Source organism: Cordyceps militaris (genome assembly GCF_000225605.1).
Source record: "Cordyceps militaris CM01 unplaced genomic scaffold CCM_S00002, whole genome shotgun sequence".
NCBI lineage: Eukaryota > Fungi > Ascomycota > Sordariomycetes > Hypocreales > Cordycipitaceae > Cordyceps > Cordyceps militaris.
In genome coordinates this window covers 384,415-403,046 of record NW_006271970.1, presented here as the reverse complement: position 1 = coordinate 403,046, position 18,632 = coordinate 384,415, and the positions used below count along the sequence as shown (strand labels likewise).

The window sequence follows — 18,632 nt, the reverse complement described above, 5'->3', positions numbered from 1 at the left end:
TTACTTTTATTATTCTTATTACCTTTATTACCCTTATTATTCTTATTACCTTTATTACTTTTATTACTTTTATTACTCTTATTATCCTTATTATTAAGGAATAGGCTTATTAAGACTAATAGGGTATATATAGGTAAGAGGTAAAGTTATTAAGACTAATAGGGCATATATAGGGTAAGAGGTGAAGTTGTTGTATTGTGTATCTTCTATATCTTCTATCTGGTTGTATGGTACGGATAAGTGCCAGATATACTGGGTGACAGGAGATCGTTCTTCCGGCTTCCGAGCCGCCTGTCATCAGGGCTGAGAGTAGCCGGCGCGGAGCCCCTGAAGGGGTGCCCTTATATATAGGTGCAACTAGACAACAACCTGTCAGTATTGTTGTTACGAATCCTTTTGCCTTCCAGGGCTTGCGCCCCTGATGGCAGTAGTGCTGGTTGCTACTGGAGCCCTCCGGGCCAGTTGGACTTATTTATTTATTAATATACGCTAATTAGACTCTATAGTCCTTCTAGTACCTTAATAAATTTGTAAGGGCTAGAAAAACTATAGTAAGGTAGTTAACTTAGCTAACCCCTAGCCCTAGCCCTACCTATCTAGATAAAAACCATTCCTTCTATACGTATTATAATTCCTATATTTAAAGCAATTCCTAGTCCCTTCTATCTTAAAGAAGCTAATAAGAACACTACTATAGGTAGAAGCTATCTTATTAATTAAACGCTGCTATATATAGTGGATAATATAACCTATTATCTCTTAGTGTTAATCTCCGTTGCTGTTACGGGCTGGGCTCTGGCCCAGCGCCTTCCACAGTGGCTGGCGCGGAAGAGAACCCTTATAGGTGCAACCAGACAACAATCGTGCCAGTATTGTTGTTACGAATCCTTTTGCCTAGTCGAGTGGTAAGAGGGTTGTGCGCCGTAAGGCCACTGACGGCTGCGGGGCTGGTTGCCCCCGAAGCCCCTCTGGGGCCAGTCCGTCACAGTTGCTATTAACATAGTAGATCACACCCCTACTAACGTAAGGTGGAATACGCTACTATATTATAGTAGAAATAGAAGGTGAACTCTCTAAATCCCTTTAAGAATAGAAGTATCCTATAGCCTATTACTATTATTAGTAGCTTCTATGCCTACATCCTAACTTTCTAAAAAGTTGGTGTTAATATAGGAAGAGAGTTATAGTTAGACTTATTAAATAGCGCTATTATATACTAAATAATAAGTACTATACTAAATTCAATAATTATCTATAGAGGTTCGGCAAATATCTTAGGCTAGTTTGTTCGAGATGTTCACGATTGCGTCATTATAAACCCCGCACGTGACTACGTGCGAGTAACGCGTTGCAAGACTAGTATAGCCTCACATCTACATCAACAAATCCGTCAACCCGCCCTACGGCGAGCCGTGTACGCGTCGGACAGCGCATGCCCACCAGCCTGAGTCTCACAATGGCGCGTCAAAACACATTCACCATTATCCCGCAGGGCCCGCGCTTCGACGCCACCACGACGCCCATGGTGCCGATGACGTCGAAACAGGCCCGACAGGCCTACAAGGCCGCCAGCAAGACGCCGTCCATGACGCGCGCGGAGCGCCACAGGTGGGAGCGCGAGGAGCAGGAGCGCATCCGAAAAGAGTTTGAAAAGGACAAGGCGGCGGCCAAGGCGCGCCTGGCGCGGGACAAGAAGAAGGACAAGGAGGCGCGGCAGCGCGAGGAGAAGCGCCGGAACGGGCTGCCGCTGGTCAGCGTGCGCCCGAGCCAGGGCACGATTGCGGGGTTTGTCAGGGGCAACGGCAGGAAGAAGAGGGATGCGGAGGGTGCGCTGGTGATGGCGGCGCAGCAGGTCCCGCTGGAGGAACGGGTCGAGGCGGACGAGGCGCCAAAGCCGGAGCCGGATACGACGGTTTTGGGCTCATTACTGGAGGTGATAGAAAATGGAGAGGAGATTGACGCAATGGACGTGACGAGGGACGAATTACCTCTACTGAATATAAACTACGAAAACCCACCCGAACACAATACAGACGCTGAGGACCCGGCGATACAAAATAAGACGGGCGGCAAGCAAGCAGAGGAAGCCATCAGAACACTTACACAGAGTTGTGATGTCGAGCTCAGCTTCAAGGAACCTATAGACGACAATCCCTGCGAACACAAGACAGACGCCGATGACGGCCAGACGACGATACATGATAAGACGGACGACAATAAGACAGAAGAAGCCATCGGAACACTGATACAAGATTACGATGTTGACCTCAGCTTTGAGGAATCTATAGACGGCAATCCATGCGAACACAAGACAGACGCCAATAACGGCCAGACGATACAGGATGAGGCGGACGATAAGAAGACAGAAAAGGCCATTGGTGTGCTTTCACAGGACTATGATGTCGACCTCAGCTTCGAGGAACCTATCGACGAGGCCGCGTTCAATGCAACGTTGGATATGATTCCTGTGGATAAGACCGAAAAGCTCCCTGACGCAAGACCGCTTGACGATCAGACAAAACGAGGGCCCAAAGCGACCACCGAGGATGCTGTCGATTTTCTGCCGTCCCAGGACCTCCTTGACGAAGAGATCAACACAGACATGATGGAAGAACTGGAAGAGCTTATGAGCGGGGGTAAGACATCCGCCAAGCCACAAGCAGTGAAGACGTCGCCGTCGCCCCGGCAAAGACCACAACATAAACCACCGACTCCCGGACCATGTCAAAGGGAGTCGCCGTTGCGGCACCGGATCCGGAGCCTGACATCCCCGGAGCGGCCACGACAGCCGCCCCCCATGGGCACGCAGGCCATCCTGGTCAACCCGGCTGACTTTTTCCCCTCCTCCTCGCAGCAGCTCCGCGAGCTGGACGAAGAGCAAGAGGCCGAGCAGGAAGTCACCCCAACGCCGGCGGCCCATGACACTCACCATACGACACCTAACGCACACATACCCCCGCAGAGTGCAACGCCCCCAGAAGGCGCGAAACTAGCCCTGGATACAGGAGATTTGGAGTCCGAGTTTGGCTCATTTCCTTGCACCGCACACTTTTCGCTTTTGGAGCCCTCCGCGGCGCCACATCCACCGCGGCCCACGCCACGAATACGTCGGCCATCAGCCAGTCCACCGCGCCCACACCCCGTCTCCGAGCCAGAGCCCGCGGCCCCGCCTCCTGCTCCTCCGCCGCCGCGCTTCTTTACGTCCTCGGGCTCTCGGGTGCAGCTCTCGCTGGCGATACAGAGCAGCCGCCGGTCGGCCGCCAAGGAGCAACGGCAGGAAATGGCGCGCCAGCGGCAGGAAGCTAGCCTCGTGCTGCAGCTGCAGCAGCAGGACGAGGCGCGGCGGCGACGTTCCTCGCCGGTCCTCCGACCGGGCGATCCAGACGCCTCCGCGGGTGGCGGTGGCAAGGTGGCCGCCGCGGCCCAGCAGGCGGACAAGGAGAATGTGCTGCCAGAGATAAGAGGCTCACAGGAGACGGAGTATGGCGGAGACTGGGTCGAGGACGAGGCGTGGGATCTGGCACTGTGCTGAGAAGAAGAGTGAAGAATAGAGATGGATACATACCCCCATAACGAGTCACGAACCAATATTCTGTCACTTTTTTCGTCTCTCGTTGCGTCTATAGTCGCGAAGTGCTTGGTATTACAATATGACCCTAAGCAGTAAATATTTTTTTGCAGTTCTTATCTCCAAAATCGTCGTGGACATTTCTAGCAGTCCATTTTAGCAGATATGGGTTTAGCCGCGCGACTGGAAGCCGCCTCGGAATTTTCACTTTCGACCGCGCCAATTTTTCATCAGGCCACGAGGTCAACAAATTCAAAACGTCATCCCTTTTTTTGTGAGTCATGTTTTGCACGCTGGGACTAGGCTACAAACGCAACCAAAGTGAGGCTTCAAATTGGGCTTGGTCGCCGTCGCTGTCGTGGCATGCAAAAATAATCCTGAATAGGGGAAAGGCAAATACAAAAAAGAAAAAGAAAAAGAAAAAGAAGATCGCAAGCATTCTCCATATGATCGAATATTTATTTTTCTTCGTTATTTTTCTTTAAATCCGTTCCATTTGCGCTTGTCCGTCCACTCATCACTTGCTGCCTGTTTTGCATCATTCTAAGCGCCTCAAGCGGCCCACAATCAAACTCGCCCCCACCGCCCAGACTCGACGACAATCACCACCTCAGTTATCGCCACGCACCCGGAAGCGACCTCGTCAAGTCCCTCAGCAGCGCAGGGCCAGCCTCTTCGAACCCTCCAAATACAAGAAACCCGCCTCCTCTACGTAGCAAGAATACCCGCCTCAGCGCCGTCTTCCTCCCTCACCCCTCCAGAGCATGCACCATCCGGGCACATAACAAGTTTCAACGCCGACGCCTCTTATCCACGCCTCTCGTGGCCCCTCGCGAAAGCGACAAAAAAAACCTCGCAGCCGCAGCCGATGCCTGGCAGAGGCTTCCCGCTGGACTCGGTCGCGTCCGAACATTACTACGCTCCCTACCACCACGCCGCCGCCCTCGGGCACGAGCCGCCACGCCCGCAGCCCCTCGCCAGGCCGCCGCCCACGCCCGCCCGCCGCCGCCCGCGTGACCCCCGCGAACAACTCCTCGGCCTGCTCCTGCTCGACATCATGACGACGCCCGAGCACAGCGGCTTCGAGGCCCTCGGCGACGACGACGACGACGACCTCGTCGAGATTGTCTCGGCGCGGCCCAGCCGACCCGCCAGTGTCCAGCCGCGGCCGCCCTTGTCGTCGTCGACCGGCGGCGGTGCCGCACGCAGCAGCAGGCGGCCGCCGCCGCCGCCATCACAAGACGACGTGATTGACCTCACGGTGGAGCTCGACTCCCCTCTCGAGGTCCGCGCGCCGCAGCCGCCCCCGCGGCTGCCACCGATGCGGACGCACCGCCATCCCCGCCGCACCACCTCGCAACGACTCACGCCGCCGCGGCTGTCCCGCAGCGAGAGCATCATGCTCGCCTCCGAGACCAGCTTCATCGACCTCACCGGCGACGACGACATCACCAGCGGCAGCAGCAGCACCGCCCGCTTCGCCAGCCGCACCACTACCACCACCACAACCAACGAGCCGCCCCGTCGCAGCAACCGCAATCACCAGCACCCCATCATCCTCCCCCACCCTGACAGCAGCAGAAGCAACGGTGCAGCCGCCGACCACCTCGTCGACCTCGAGTTCCTCAACCCCCGACATGCCATCCAGTACGGCTTCGCCTCGTCGTTTGCCCGCGGCTTCGGCCGCACCCTCGCCGACATTCTCAGTGCCGACTTCCTCACCGGCCAGGCCCCCGCGTCGTCGTCGTCGTCGGGGCTCCCCGGGCGGTTGTACACCCAGCGACAACCACCGCCTGGGCCCGCGCAGCGCCAGCCCAGTCCCCCCCCGCGGGAGATGCCCCCCCTGCCGCCGACCAGGTCCGGCTTCACGCGTGATACCGTCGTCGAACCCGACGCCGGCGCCGAGGAGCGCGTCGTCGTGTGTCCCGCGTGCGAGGAGGAACTCGCCTACGACCCGGCCGCTGGTGGTGCCGCCGTGCAGACCACCGCCACCACGGGCACCAAGAAGCGCAAACGGGCTGCTGGTCATCACCACTTTTGGGCGGTCAAGAAGTGCGGCCATGTGAGTGCCCCCCCTCCCCTTCGTCAACCCCCCAACATTGCTAACTTGTAGCTGTTCAGGTCTACTGCGCCGACTGCTTTGAGAATCGCCGCCCAACCAAAGCAAACCCCGACGGCGTGGGCTTCGTCGGCCCGCCAGGCAAGCTGCCCCATCACGCACCGCACGACTTGCGCTGCGCCGTCGAGGGCTGCGACGCCAAGGTCGCCAACAAGACGGAGTGGGTGGGCATCTTCTTGTAGCCTGGCCCGGGGGGGGGGGGGGGGGGCCGTGCCAGGCCTACTTTCTTTTTACGATGCTCATGACCATGGTTTTAATGTATTCTTTTCATTTTTGGTTGCGGGCGTGTGTGGCTTTTTTCCCTTTTCACTGCTTTAAGGATAGATAGATTACAAGCATGATAATATGCGGACATGATGAATGGGCGTTTCGGGAGGCTCTTTGAAAGACAGTGGTAAGTCCAAGCGTTTCTACTTGGCAGCATTAAAGGACCGCAGCAAATACACAAAGTGTTCCTGTCAATACACCGGAAATCGTGACTCGTTCATGGGGGGGCTCATCCATTTATGTTCCTCAGTTCTCTACCAAACACAAAGTGCTTCTGTTAACAACCGGGCTATGCAAGCAAAAGTCGTCTTACCTGCTCTTGGACTTGATGCTCGACGCAGCGTTGCAACCTGAAAGTAAGGAATACCATCACCCATCAACCTCATCAAGGCATTCACACCAGAGCAGCTGCATCCTCGTAGCAATCCGTCTGCACCATCCAAGCTCTAGGGTAGCAGCCTGGGTGCGAGGACTGGATTTCGAAATACGGCGCCTGCAGTCAAGTTGAGACTTTTTCAGCGGGAATGGTCTGCAAGTTTAAATCTTACAAAGGAATCATGTTGCAGTCTATAACGAATCAATTTTTGAGTTGCCATTCTCTGGGGCTTGTTGACGAGGGTGATGTGGTTGGGTCCGATGCAACAAGGCGCATTGTTGTTCAGTGAAGAGCAGTCATGCAAGTGGAATAGTTCTTTGTTACAAAAAGGTCGTTGGACGTCCAGCTCGTGCTTGATAGTATCTAGTGGGATAGAGTGATAAATGGGTTGAGAGACTGAGCAAGTCTGACCAATAGAACAATCAATCCTGGTCGATTCTACCCTTCGTCCATGGCCAATATATCCTCTCATGACGAATCGAGCCAGATCTACGACCACTGCTGCCTTCCTTGTTTCATGGAACTTTGTTTGAACTTTGGATTGGTCTTGCAGGATGTTAAAATAGGTGATAGTGCGGTCCTTTTCTCAGTTTATCCCTAGGTAGATGTCAGCATGTTCCAAAGTGCTTGAGCAGCAGCGCACAGTACAACCCGAATCTCGCAACACGCGGTCTTTATTAATGACGCTTTAAAACTGTGGATCTCTTCAAAGAGGCATTTGAACGATTGGTTCATGTCATTAGAGCTCGCTTCTCGTCTGCGGATTCTTCGGCCGTGTTCTCTTCTGACACCGTGATGACCAAGCGGCTCCTCCACGAGGCCGTCGTAGTTGCGCAATCCTTCACGCGGCACAGACGGCACTATCGAATCATTAGGTTTGCTGCTGGAGCAGTCATCCCACCACAACATTGCCCCCGCCCTTTAGTGTTGCTGGCTGATGAAGCGCCGTTTTCGAGCCTCGCCCAATCCCGCAGCGAGGACAGACAATGGATCGCCCACCTGCAAGTTGCAGCAAACACGGCAGCGTGGACCGTCGCCCGTTCATGCATGGACGGTGACGTGCGGCGGGAACATGGGGCAAGTTCCTGTACGACAGCGAGAGAAGAGACCCGGCACGGAAATAACCCGACGCACGGCACGGGGGGGACGACGACACGAGAGGGGAGGGATGTTCATCTTGACAGGCAGCCTCCCACCCCGCCGCCCCCCCCGGCACAAGCCTCACAGAAAAGTCTTGTGTACTTGGGCGGCCGTCGCGGATACTACTTTGCATCACCCGACATTGATTTTTTTTTTTGGCATCCGATGGAGTCTTTTTCTGCCGCACACACAACCATTGAAGTCAATGTGGATGGCGACGACCACATGATGCGCATCTGTAGAAAAGGGCGCCCGTCACATCAAGATGTACAGATGTACATCGTGTGGCAAAAACTAACTATATTGGTCCGGTCTCCACCGTCCCCGTGCTGCAGATGTATAATATTAGAGACGAAGAAAGTGTGTGTGTGTGTGTGCGGACAGACATGACATTGGTCCTAGTCGACGTAGCATCGCCAGAAATGTCAACGGGTAGGAGGCCAGCATGCATGACAATCCCACGCCGAACAAGTGGGGGTTTTTCCCCGGCGCCGATGGGGGAGAGAAAAGAAGGTTGGCGATGTGACGCTGGGGGGGCAGAGAGAAAAAGAGGGTGGGCGAGTTATAGTTATGTGCTCTGGCCGTGCTTTCGTTCCCGGCTCTGCCGCTGCACATGATTGACGGGAGGACCCGAGCAGGAAAAGAAAAAGAGCCAAGAGATTGTGGTTGTTGTGGTTGTTGCGGTTGTTGTTGACCTCGAGTCAAGGACCGGTTTACTTTGCATATCTCTAGGTTGGATTGGATAGACAGAAAATACATGTGATGGGAATTGTAGTTAGCTAGTTATCGTGTTCCACGGAAATCGACAAACGTACAACGATAAGGTAGCAAGTACATCGGTACACCCTCGATCCCCCCTCGCCACTTCCAGAGCAACCGGCGCCGTTGGCCGTTGATCCAATCAGAGTGCCCAAACGACATATTGGTGTGTGTGTGTGGTGTGGCTGATGGCGCCCAACAAACAGGAAAATCATTGAATCCTCCTCCAAGGAAGTCGACCGAAAGATGGAATTGTATGCAGCGGTAAAAAAGTATAGGGGCTCTTGCTTTGGTACAATTTTTTTTTTTTTTTTGCTTTGTGGCGGGACTTTTTTCCGTCGTCGAATGAGTCGACGTAGGGCGCGCGCGCCACCAGTCTGAGACACCAACCACAACACCTTTTTTGCCGGAGACTTTTTTTGTTGCTGGCGAACAATGGCGCATGGTGTGGCCGCACAGTACGGAGTAATGCGGCTACTGATAGACTCCCCGTTTTAAGGAATCATGTTTCGGACCGGAAACAAACGATAACGACGACACAACACACAAGAAAGATCGCCAAGGTCGACATTGGTCGTGTTTGCGTTGCTCAACGCGGTGAAGCTTGACACCAGACAACCTTGAGCTCAAACGAGGTTAGCGAGACTACTAAAAGAACCACAACGACAAACGTCTTTCTCGTCCTGCGACAACATTGATAGATAGCAGCTGGGATGGCTCCTGTTTCTATTTACGGCTTCAGCCGGCGGCTCCTTTAGGCAAGCATCGGCCGTGTCTTGCGTCTTGACAAGAAACTGTTCGCTCCATCCGCTGCAGGGGTAGAACGTCCCATGGCCCATGCTGATTGATGATTCAGCTTTTTGGTTGTGAGGCGCGACGCTAACAGGCCAGAGTCCGGAGTACATGATGGTACAAACAACGCCAAAGTCATGGTGGCGCAACGCCATGGCCGGTGATTCTCAACTTGTACGGATAAAATTGAGCTAAATCATGTCTTGATTGGCAACAAGGGGAGAGTCGCCTCTTGCTCAATCCCATCGCTTCCCTGGTCTGGTACCTTGCATGCCGAGATAACCAAAGGGCTCCTCAATGACGAGCAAGTGAAAAGGCCTCTGTGTTCTGTCAAGGCATCCACAGATGCATCTTGAAACGCTCTCTTGGTCCCAAGTAAACAGCACATGTGCATGGTCTCCAGTCTCCTTTGCTCAATCCTTCAGTGCCTCTGGCTTGCTTGCCGCAACGAGTTTCCATGCGCAGGATTCGCAGTCTTCGAGGACGCACCTTCGCCTCGCTTACGGCTTCGCCACGGAGACTGCCACGACATGCCGCATCACCAGGAAGCGCATCGCATGCATGCATTTCTGTCACAGAGTTCTTGGCCTACACTCTTCAACATCTGATGCAGAAATTGCCCCCCTCCCCCCCCCCCGGCCAGGCATTGCCACATGCCGAAAGTCGTCATAAAAAAATGTGACGCATCATATGCAGGCTATGCATCCTTCCCGCACCACCCACCCCGGCCCGTTGCGAGGCTGCCCACAATACTGGTACATACAGACCTCGCTTGCCGGAGGAGTGATGCAACCCCCCTGGCCACTTCGATTTGGAGCTTAGGGCGCGCCGGCTGTCGTCAAATTTGCTGGAGAACAGAACAGGGTCATCATGCTTCTCCGAAGAGAGACGAAACATCAAGTTATCATCCCGAGTAACGAGTCGTTGAGACGCAGCCATAGACGTGCTCCGAATCTATAACCAGCAGAGTCTGAGAACATGGCAAGGCTCAGTCAAGCAGCCCATCATCTGTCAGAAACTGGTTTCCACGGCTAATTGCATCTCAGCTCGAGGTCAGATCGGCATTTCTCCTCGGCGTCATGCGCAAAAGCCCTCACAACTGAAGCTACAAAGCGCCTTGGCATGCACGTCGGACATGCTACGCGTACGCATTCGTATTGTTACCAGTCGCCAACTCCCGGACCCCGAGAGAGTAGTAGCCGTACAAGTGAATAGTTGAACAACCGGAGGAGGGAGCTAGTTAGGGCGCGGGCCGTTTCATGTGGGCGAGATGAACCCATCATGAGGGGCATGGCTGGGGTCGATAACTCGACAAGTGCGCAGCCTTGTGCCCACTGCGTGGCGATACGTTGAAAAGCTCAGACGCTGATCTGGACCAACATGTACCCTCCCGCTTGTAAGCGAGGCTTTCCCTGCATAGTATTACCCGTGGCTGTTGGGCTGGGGTGCCTTGTTTCCCTTTTGAGACGACTGGACTTTACCTGATGCGCGAAATGCATGCAGAGGCTCAGGCTCAAACCCAAGGCCATGACTGCGGCTGTCGCCCGGTGACTAGCTACCGATAGCGAAAATGTATCAAGCAATCCTCAACATGCTGCAGGTTTAATGAAGAACATGCAAGGGATAGAGACACGAAAAAGGTGCATCCGATGCAAGTCATTCACCCTCCAGGATCGTGTGCAGCAAGGGTCGACAGTAGAATGTTCGTGGCTTCAGGGTGACAACACCACTGGCTCCAGCTCGCCCATGACGAGGATAGCAATACCCAGCTTGCAGACTTGCTGTAGACTGTCGAGCGTGGCGCCCAATACTCGAAAACCCTCGTCATAACTAGTTAGTTGCAGATGCGCCATGTTTTTACTGGTAACCCTTCGCCTGTTGTCAGGTTCTGACAGGTCACGTTTGGATGGCCGCATTTTTGATATGTGATTTTTGGGACCAGAGTAAGCTGTAATAAATGAAATGAAATTACCAGAGCTTCAAGTTTGCGCACCGTCCCGCGCCGACATGTGAATAATTTGTCGCTGCACAAAGAGGAACTCGTCTCTAGTTAGTTACTTCGTACGACTTGGATCTGTGGCCACCGAGAGGCGGAACAAAGAGCGGCTTTTACTCGGCATCGTGATAGAGACGGTGGGGATGAGGCCACAAACCTCACCAACCAGTTACACGATGCGGTGTATTGTTATTGACAGCACCCACAGCTGCCGTGTTGTCACAGCTGGGGAACGCTGGGGTTCGGCGGCGCTCTTTCGCCAGTGGTCCGTCATGGTTGTGCAGCGTGGTATTTTGAGCCACACCCGGGGCACTGAGGGGAGGAGGCTTGGGGAACAGGGACCTGCGTGCCCCCACGTATTAGTTACCTGTATTAATTAATATCAGTAGTTAGCTAGCTCGGAGGATGGGTGCCAAGGTGCATCGGGCCCCCTTGCACTCATCAGTCTGTAGTTATTAACTAGCTCAGGACATTTCGGCGAAAGCTAGGCCCACGATAGCGGCAATGAGCACAGGCCAATTTGCTAGTTAGCCTTCCAGTGTCAGTTCGAGCGAGTTTGTGGCCAAGATGCATGGCAGCAAGAACGCATAGTGTCTAGGGCTTGGGAATGTACGGCGACGTCAGAGGCAGATTGTGCATAGCTGAGCTACGCTGCAGCACCTGCATGGTGCGTCGAAGCTCACTTGTCATTTCTTGTATGAAAGGACTCGATGAAAAGGATCTCTCTATTCCACCAGACCTGGAAAGCGGCGGAAACGTTGCGTCTGCAAAGTAAGCTAGGGCAATAGCATCGGCGCCCAACGTGGTCTTTTGTTGCTAAGCAGATGGGCGGTGACCCAATAGTTAGCGCGAGGGTACGTGGACGACATGAATTCGGGTGTGCTCGACTTTTTGCCTCTTCTCACTGGTTCGGGGACCCTAAATCTCACGATGCCGATTCTGGAGGGCGGGACTGGCCGGGCATGTGCGGAACCAGCCTCGTTCTGGCCTGTCCCCCCGCCGGTCCGAGTGCGCCAATGCATGCCAGCCGGAGAAGGGCCCAACTAGAGCTGGGCTGCGGGCACCAAAAGCGCAAGAAAAGACTAGTTATTAGTTACGAGCCAACGAGATCGGACGCAGGACGTGTGCATTTGCATATGGCGGGAGGATACAGTTTTGTTAGTTGTGAACTCATTAGCCTGAATAAGTGCTGCCGTCGTCCGCCTGGTGCCAAGGATTTGGCGAGTCGAAAGAAATGGGAAACATAGATTGTCTTGGATAGAGAAACCTTTCTTCTTCCCGCATGCTCTTTGGGGCGAGATAGGATATCGGCTTTTGGGCTTGAAACTTGAGAGGTGTCTTGAATGGTGGTGTCTCAGCCGGCCTCTGGTAGGAATTCGGTGTTGCGCACTACCCCAATGGTGTAATAACTAATTGCTGCCATAAAAAGGCGGGGAGGCGTTTGACGTCTTTCTTTGGCTCGAAAGTCGAGGCAAAGGTTTGACAAAGAATAAGTCGGGCTATTCAGGTAGGGTCCTTTTTGTTGGGCGCCAACAGGTCCCTGGCTGCAGGTTGCAGGCGGCTTGACGGTGGGCGAACGGCGCTATTGCCGAGGGATGTCTGTCGCCTGTAAGTGGGCACTGGGCAGCATGGCAGAGGATCGATGGAGATGGTTGAAACGTGCAACGGGTTGCTGATTGCATGTACTTGGTGCAAGCATCGTGTTGCTGTTTGGCGGGGGCTGGCTGCAAGTACGCGTCCCAGCTGACGGATCCGAGGTCAACGGTTGAGGCAAACGTTTAGCTGGAATGAATGGAAGTGGCGTCATGATTATCTCCATACATATCTAGATGGCAAAGTTTGGAGATGGCTTCGACCAGAGCCAAAGGAGGAAACGATATGGCGATGGTTGTGGAGGTGGAGGGAAGGGGAAGCGCGCCGCATTTGGTGTAGGGAGGCGGTACTTGGATACGCTGGGTAATTTGCAGTAGTGGCAAGTACCTACCTATCTAACGGCACATCGGGCAAGCGTTATCAGTACATGACAACCACTCATTGTGCGTGGATAATAATGAGTACCCAAGCAACAGGGACTTGCCGTCGTGCACTGCCAAGGGTAGGCGCACGGGCTCTCGCCGGCTTGCTGCAGGCAGGGTTGGTGCAGGCGACCAGGGTTGAACCACGATAAGGCCCAGCGCTTCCTGGTCCCACTTCCAAGGCCTAAAAACCCAAAGACACAGGCGCATTCCCTGTAAGAATCGCAGAGTCGCAGTGTTGCAGTGGTGTCACAGGCCCCGCCAACGACCCACAGCGATACCACTCCGTGGGGATCCATTGGTGGCGCAAACAGGCAGCTGTGAGTGGCTACTTCTTGGTGGCTGTCGGACCCTGTTAGGTACTGACCATGGGCCAGTGGCAAGTAGCGAACTGCTACTTCGTAGTCAATACAGTGGTACGGAGTACTTGAACAAGGCAGTGATGGGCAACCGGCTTGGCGTTCAGCCCACTGTTACCAGCGACAAGGTAGCTTTCGCGAGCGGGAGAAAACAAAAGAGGCGTCGTCTGGTACGAAAGAGTGACGAGATGGCACAGTGTGGCGCGACACCTGGTGGGCCGGATGGCACTGTGCAAAGCGGCACTCTGTGGTCAGTTGTTTGTGTGCTTCTTATCAGTGATAGTTAGCCACACTGTCTCGCACTGTAGAACTCAACATATTGCCTCTCGCCACAGCACCGCCGCCACCGCCGTATGTACATGCACATTTGCTCCTTTGTACATTGCGCAGCGGCCATGCCCCGATGAAAAAAAAACCAAGGCGCCTTTTCTTATCTTTTCCCATCTGATGATCCCAGCTATTCCCCTACCGGCCACAGATAAATTGTAACACAGAGTGACAGGGGAGCAGGGGAGGTACTTGCATCACCACATCAACCCATTTGCGCACCCATCCACTGGAGCATCCACTGCAACATCCACCGTACTGCATCGCCAAGTCCAATTTTCAGCGCTATTCGACGCTAATCCCAGCAGTTCCCAGGCCCAACCGGCCTACTGCTACAGCCTGTTGTCCTTGCAAGGTGGCTGCTGCCGCTGTTCTAGGTACCGGTGGTCCATCTCCGTCCTCGAGCACAATCCCAGCCAAAACCACCAAAGCGTCCCGCCTTTTCCGCCCTCCTCTCCCCTCCCAACTTTTTCCCACCACTTCAACCTCTCTTTCCATCATCTCCATTCACCACCACAACCACGCCTTTCCCGAACCTCCACGATTCCTAATACCTACATTGCCGACTCACCTTGCCGAATTATCCAATAATGTGCCCTTAAGTCCTCGTCTTCGGACGTTCACGACTCCTGGTTGCTTCCCGCCCCGCCTCTCACCCGGCCACAAGATCAACCAGAATGTCGACTCGAGCCTCTCCCGCGACGACTACCAATCCACCATGATGGAGCAGCCAAATAACTCTGCTGAACCGCCCTTGTGGCCTCACGAGAGGTCATCCGCAGGCCCTCTTGCTCAATCCGCCTCGATGCCCCTGCGCACCGCAAGCAGCACACCCGTTTCTTCACCTAGTCTCTTCAGTCCTACGCCCTCCCGCCATATCCTCCATACCTCGTCCATGTCTGAGAGCAATACCCCAGCTCCGCCTCCTGGAGGCCCTTTTCTGCATCCTTTGCAGACACACAAAGTCAGAGAGTAAGTTACCTCTTCAACCTTCTATGCGTCCGCGGCTCGGCGGCTCTCTCACTGCCGTCCTCCTCCGCCGACGTCGCTGCACGCCACCGCCGCGCCCTCAACGGACAGTGCCCACCGTTACACGCCATGCAGTGTAGCCCTTATGCACACCTACTAACTATTCTTCCCTTGTTTTTCAGAACCCACAAGGCTCTCATTGACAATGACAACGTTACTGGTCGTAAGGTGATTAATCAGTACGAAGTCATTGAAGAAATAGGCCGTGGCATGCACGGCAAGGTCAAACTTGCCCGCAATCTCGAGACCGGCGAAAATGTCGCCATCAAAATCATCCCCCGATTCTCCAAGAAGCGTCGACTCGGAAAGGTCACGGCCATGTCTCACGAGGACAAGACCAAGAAGGAAATCGCCATCCTTAAAAAGATCCGCCACCCCAACGTCGTCGCCTTACTCGAAATCATCGACGACCCTGAACTTAAAAAGATTTACATGGTCCTCGAACATGTCGAGCTGGGCGAGGTTGTCTGGCGCAAAAAGGGTCTTCCCCACGTCTGCCTCTACGAGCGCCGCCGAGCCGAGCGCGAGATGCGGGGTGAGCCTCCCTCTCAACAAGAAATTCAATACGACGAGATGCTGGAGCGCCGCCAGGTCATCAAGGAACTGAAGCGCGCACGCATGGCCCAAAACTACAGCGGCCCTGCAAACTTCTGGAGCGTCGAGCATGGCGCTGCTGATGAGTCAGGCAGTGTCGCCTGGTCACGCATCTCCAAGGATGATTTAGACATCCCGTCGAGCCACCCCTCCCGATCTACCTCTCCAAACTCCTTCCAGCATCAGTCACGTAGACCATCTGCCACCTCCTTCTCTGTCGCTGGTCCGACCGAGCTGAGCGAGGAAGTGTACTGGGAAGACAATCTTGTTACCCCAGGCCCTCCCACCGCTGATGTTGACCCTGTTGCTGCCATTGACGGCTTGGATGAAGACGGCTCACGCTACCGCCGCCGCTCTCCTAGCATGGCCGACTCAATTATCTCCCACATGTCTTCGATAGACTATAACCCCCACGTTCACGATCCATTTGCCGACGACTACTCATACGTTCCCTGCTTCACCTTTGACCAGGCTCGCTCCGCATTCCAAGACACTGTTCTCGGCTTGGAATACCTCCACTACCAAGGCGTTGTTCACCGAGATATCAAGCCCGCCAATTTGCTCTGGAGCAAAAACCACCGCATCAAGATTTCCGACTTTGGCGTCTCCTACTTCGGCCGGCCCAATCGCGATGGCGAGCCCGATGACACTGTTCTTGAGTCTGAAGCCAAGGACTTTGACAACGATCTCGAACTTGCCAAAACAGTCGGCACACCCGCCTTTTTTGCCCCCGAGCTCTGCTACACCGACCTCGACAAGGAGCAGCCCAAGGTCTCAGAGCAGATTGATGTCTGGTCGCTTGGCGTAACCCTTTACTGCCTCATTTTTGCCCGCATCCCCTTCCTTGCCGAGGATGAATTCCAGATGTTCAAGAAGATTGCCACCGATGATGTGTACATTCCACGACGCAGACTGGCCCCCGTCCACCCCTCTACATCGCCTGCTGGAACCTCCCTCTACAAGCGCCAGAACAGTCGACCATATCGAGACGACAATGATGTTGTCTACGAAGACGTTGACAATCTGTTGTACGACTTGCTTCGCCAAATGCTTACCAAGAACCCCGAAAAGCGTATCCGAGTGAGAGACATCAAGCGACACCCTTGGGTTGTCCAGGGTCTTGCCAATCCCCGCGCCTGGGCCGAAGAGACGGACCCTGCTCGCCCTCTTGGTGGTCGTAAGATTCAAGTCGACGAGAAGGAAGTGTCCGCGGCCGTGGTCCCCCTGACCTTCCTTGAACGCGCCAGGTCTGCTGTCAAGAAGGCTGTTGGCAAGGTCATCCATCCACTCGGCGAACGAAGCGACAGCAAAACTCGCAGGCGCGCTGACAGCTCCGCTGCTAGCTCTACTGGAGACAACTACTATAGGAGCATGCCCACCACTCCTCACTATAGCGTTGACAGGCGCTCAGTTTTCATGCCCGATGATTACCTTGCTGCGAGGCACACGCCTCCTTCCGTCGACCACTCCGCTACCCCATCTGTCACCATTGGTGCTCCACAGTCAGACATTGGACAAGGCTCCCGCGCCTCGCTGCTGACGGGATCCGAATTGAACCGCTCCGGGTCTGGTTTGTCGGAGGCATTCGCCCATGACCCGTCCCCTCCTACTGGTCGCACTTGGCACCGTGCTACGGCCTCCCAGAGCAAGCTCGGTAACCACTTCTTGAGCTTGTCTCCAGTCCTCAATGAGCCCATGAAGATCCCTCCGTTCACCAATGAAGCCTCTGCTTCTGGAGCCGACAGTAGACAAAAGTTCAGTCTATTCAACAGCTTGGATAAGCGTGCCGCGGCTCAAGTTAGTCTGAGTCGGCCTATAGTCTCTGGGGGCAGTCACCATGGCGCAGCGAGTATCCTTATCAAGCGACCAATTGAACATGATAAGCACAGCATTAGCGCATTGACTTCCCCCTTGTCATCGTCGCCCGTTACTTTCCCCAGCTACCGCAACGCCCACCCCAAGTCGGATCCCGACTTTCAATCTCGTCGCGAGTTTGGACTGATTGATCAAGTCGACTCCACCGATGACTTGGCTTCGCAAGCCGACTCTACAAAGGCAATGGCGTCCAGCCCGGAGTCGTCTATCGCCGCGCACCTGGACATGGCTGGGCGCAGAGTAGATGGTCTAAGCCAAGCCTTGCCCATCGCCAAACCTCGCCCCATGTCTTTGCAGCAGGTTGGCTATACAAGCCGCGACAAGGGCAGTGGCCAAGCTACTGTCAACTCTGCAAGCACCGACTCCATGGAAGTCATCACGACCCCCCTCACAAGCCCAAGTGAAACAACTAGCCCGATGAGAACCGTCCCCACAAGCAAGGGCGCTTCGGAAAAGATTCTGGCTTTCCAGTCTGATCCGTCTCTTCCTGCTTTGTTGAGCAATGCTAGCTCTGTTTCTGCGGATATGGAGGGTGAGCTTCTCGGTAGGCCTGGTGTAGTCCACAATCAGGCACCTCTTCCCGGGGATGGTGAGCCGCTGAGCTCCGAGTCTCTGGGCAAAATTAATAACAGTTACGCAGCTGAGCAGTCAGTCTTCAACAACCCCCCTGCCATGGAGAGTGGAACACTTGCAATGCAGTTTGACCAAAGCACGCCACAGAGTCCTCCTATGCAGCCGGTGACCGATGATCATTATCCGACTGAATATCCCGACGACGAGGACGGAAGTGATGACGGCTTTTGGCTTATGACTAAGTCGAAAAGAAAGACTCTCAGTCCAGCACCACGCCGACGACCATTTGAGGCCAGACGCCGCGATACCAATTTGAGCAACGTCAGCGTTGCGAGTGACGAGACAGCAAAGCGCGTTGTGTTGCACCCCGACGATCTTGGAATATAGACGGCCAATGATGAAGACCTTTCGCTGGTCACGATCAATGAATTGAATGAACACTCACGACATCGTCTCATGAGCACAACGCCTGCATATACATCAACGATTGAATGCTCAGCTGCGCTGAGCGCGTCAAGCACACTCTACTTTTTTTTCTTTTGTGAATCATGCCTTAGAAGAAGGGCCGTGATGACGAATACGATATATTCTTGGGAGATGTTTTCATATTAACCTTGTACGGGATACGATGACGGGGATTTTACATCCTCTTTGCATTGGTTGGAATTTTGTTGCATTTGCAGTCTTAGGACCCGGCGTCTATATTTTCTTTTTGGATTTATTGCCTGGCGAGTTGAGTTCTTGGTTCCTCTCGGCATTCGCTATTGTTTGTCATGCTGAAATCTTTACGATAAAGATTGGGAAATACCCCTCTGGGTGGTGTATGTGCTTTTAAAAGCTTTT

General features: G+C 54.2%; 3 protein-coding genes across 3 annotated transcripts; all 3 read left to right on the top strand.

The window, feature by feature from the left end:
• Positions 1-6,943: 6,943 nt before the first annotated feature.
• CCM_02070 (uncharacterized protein) lies at positions 6,944-7,881 on the top strand (the record flags this gene model as incomplete). Its single annotated transcript, XM_006667224.1, has 3 exons — positions 6,944-6,953; positions 7,043-7,776; positions 7,873-7,881. The coding sequence occupies 3 exons, from the start codon at positions 6,944-6,946 to the stop codon at positions 7,879-7,881; spliced, it is 753 nt and encodes a 250-aa protein (XP_006667287.1).
• Positions 7,882-11,727: 3,846 nt separating this feature from the next.
• Positions 11,728-12,064, top strand: CCM_02069 (uncharacterized protein; the record flags this gene model as incomplete). Its single annotated transcript, XM_006667223.1, has 2 exons — positions 11,728-11,788; positions 11,865-12,064. 2 exons carry the CDS (start codon positions 11,728-11,730, stop codon positions 12,062-12,064), a joined length of 261 nt encoding a protein of 86 aa, XP_006667286.1.
• A 782-nt stretch (positions 12,065-12,846) lies between these two features.
• On the top strand, positions 12,847-18,176 carry CCM_02068 (serine/threonine protein kinase, putative; the record flags this gene model as incomplete). The annotated part of the gene is made up of 7 exons (XM_006667222.1): positions 12,847-12,973; positions 13,035-13,150; positions 13,261-13,352; positions 13,438-13,641; positions 13,727-13,742; positions 14,074-14,690; positions 14,870-18,176. The coding sequence occupies 7 exons, from the start codon at positions 12,847-12,849 to the stop codon at positions 18,174-18,176; spliced, it is 4,479 nt and encodes a 1,492-aa protein (XP_006667285.1).
• Positions 18,177-18,632: the final 456 nt, after the last annotated feature.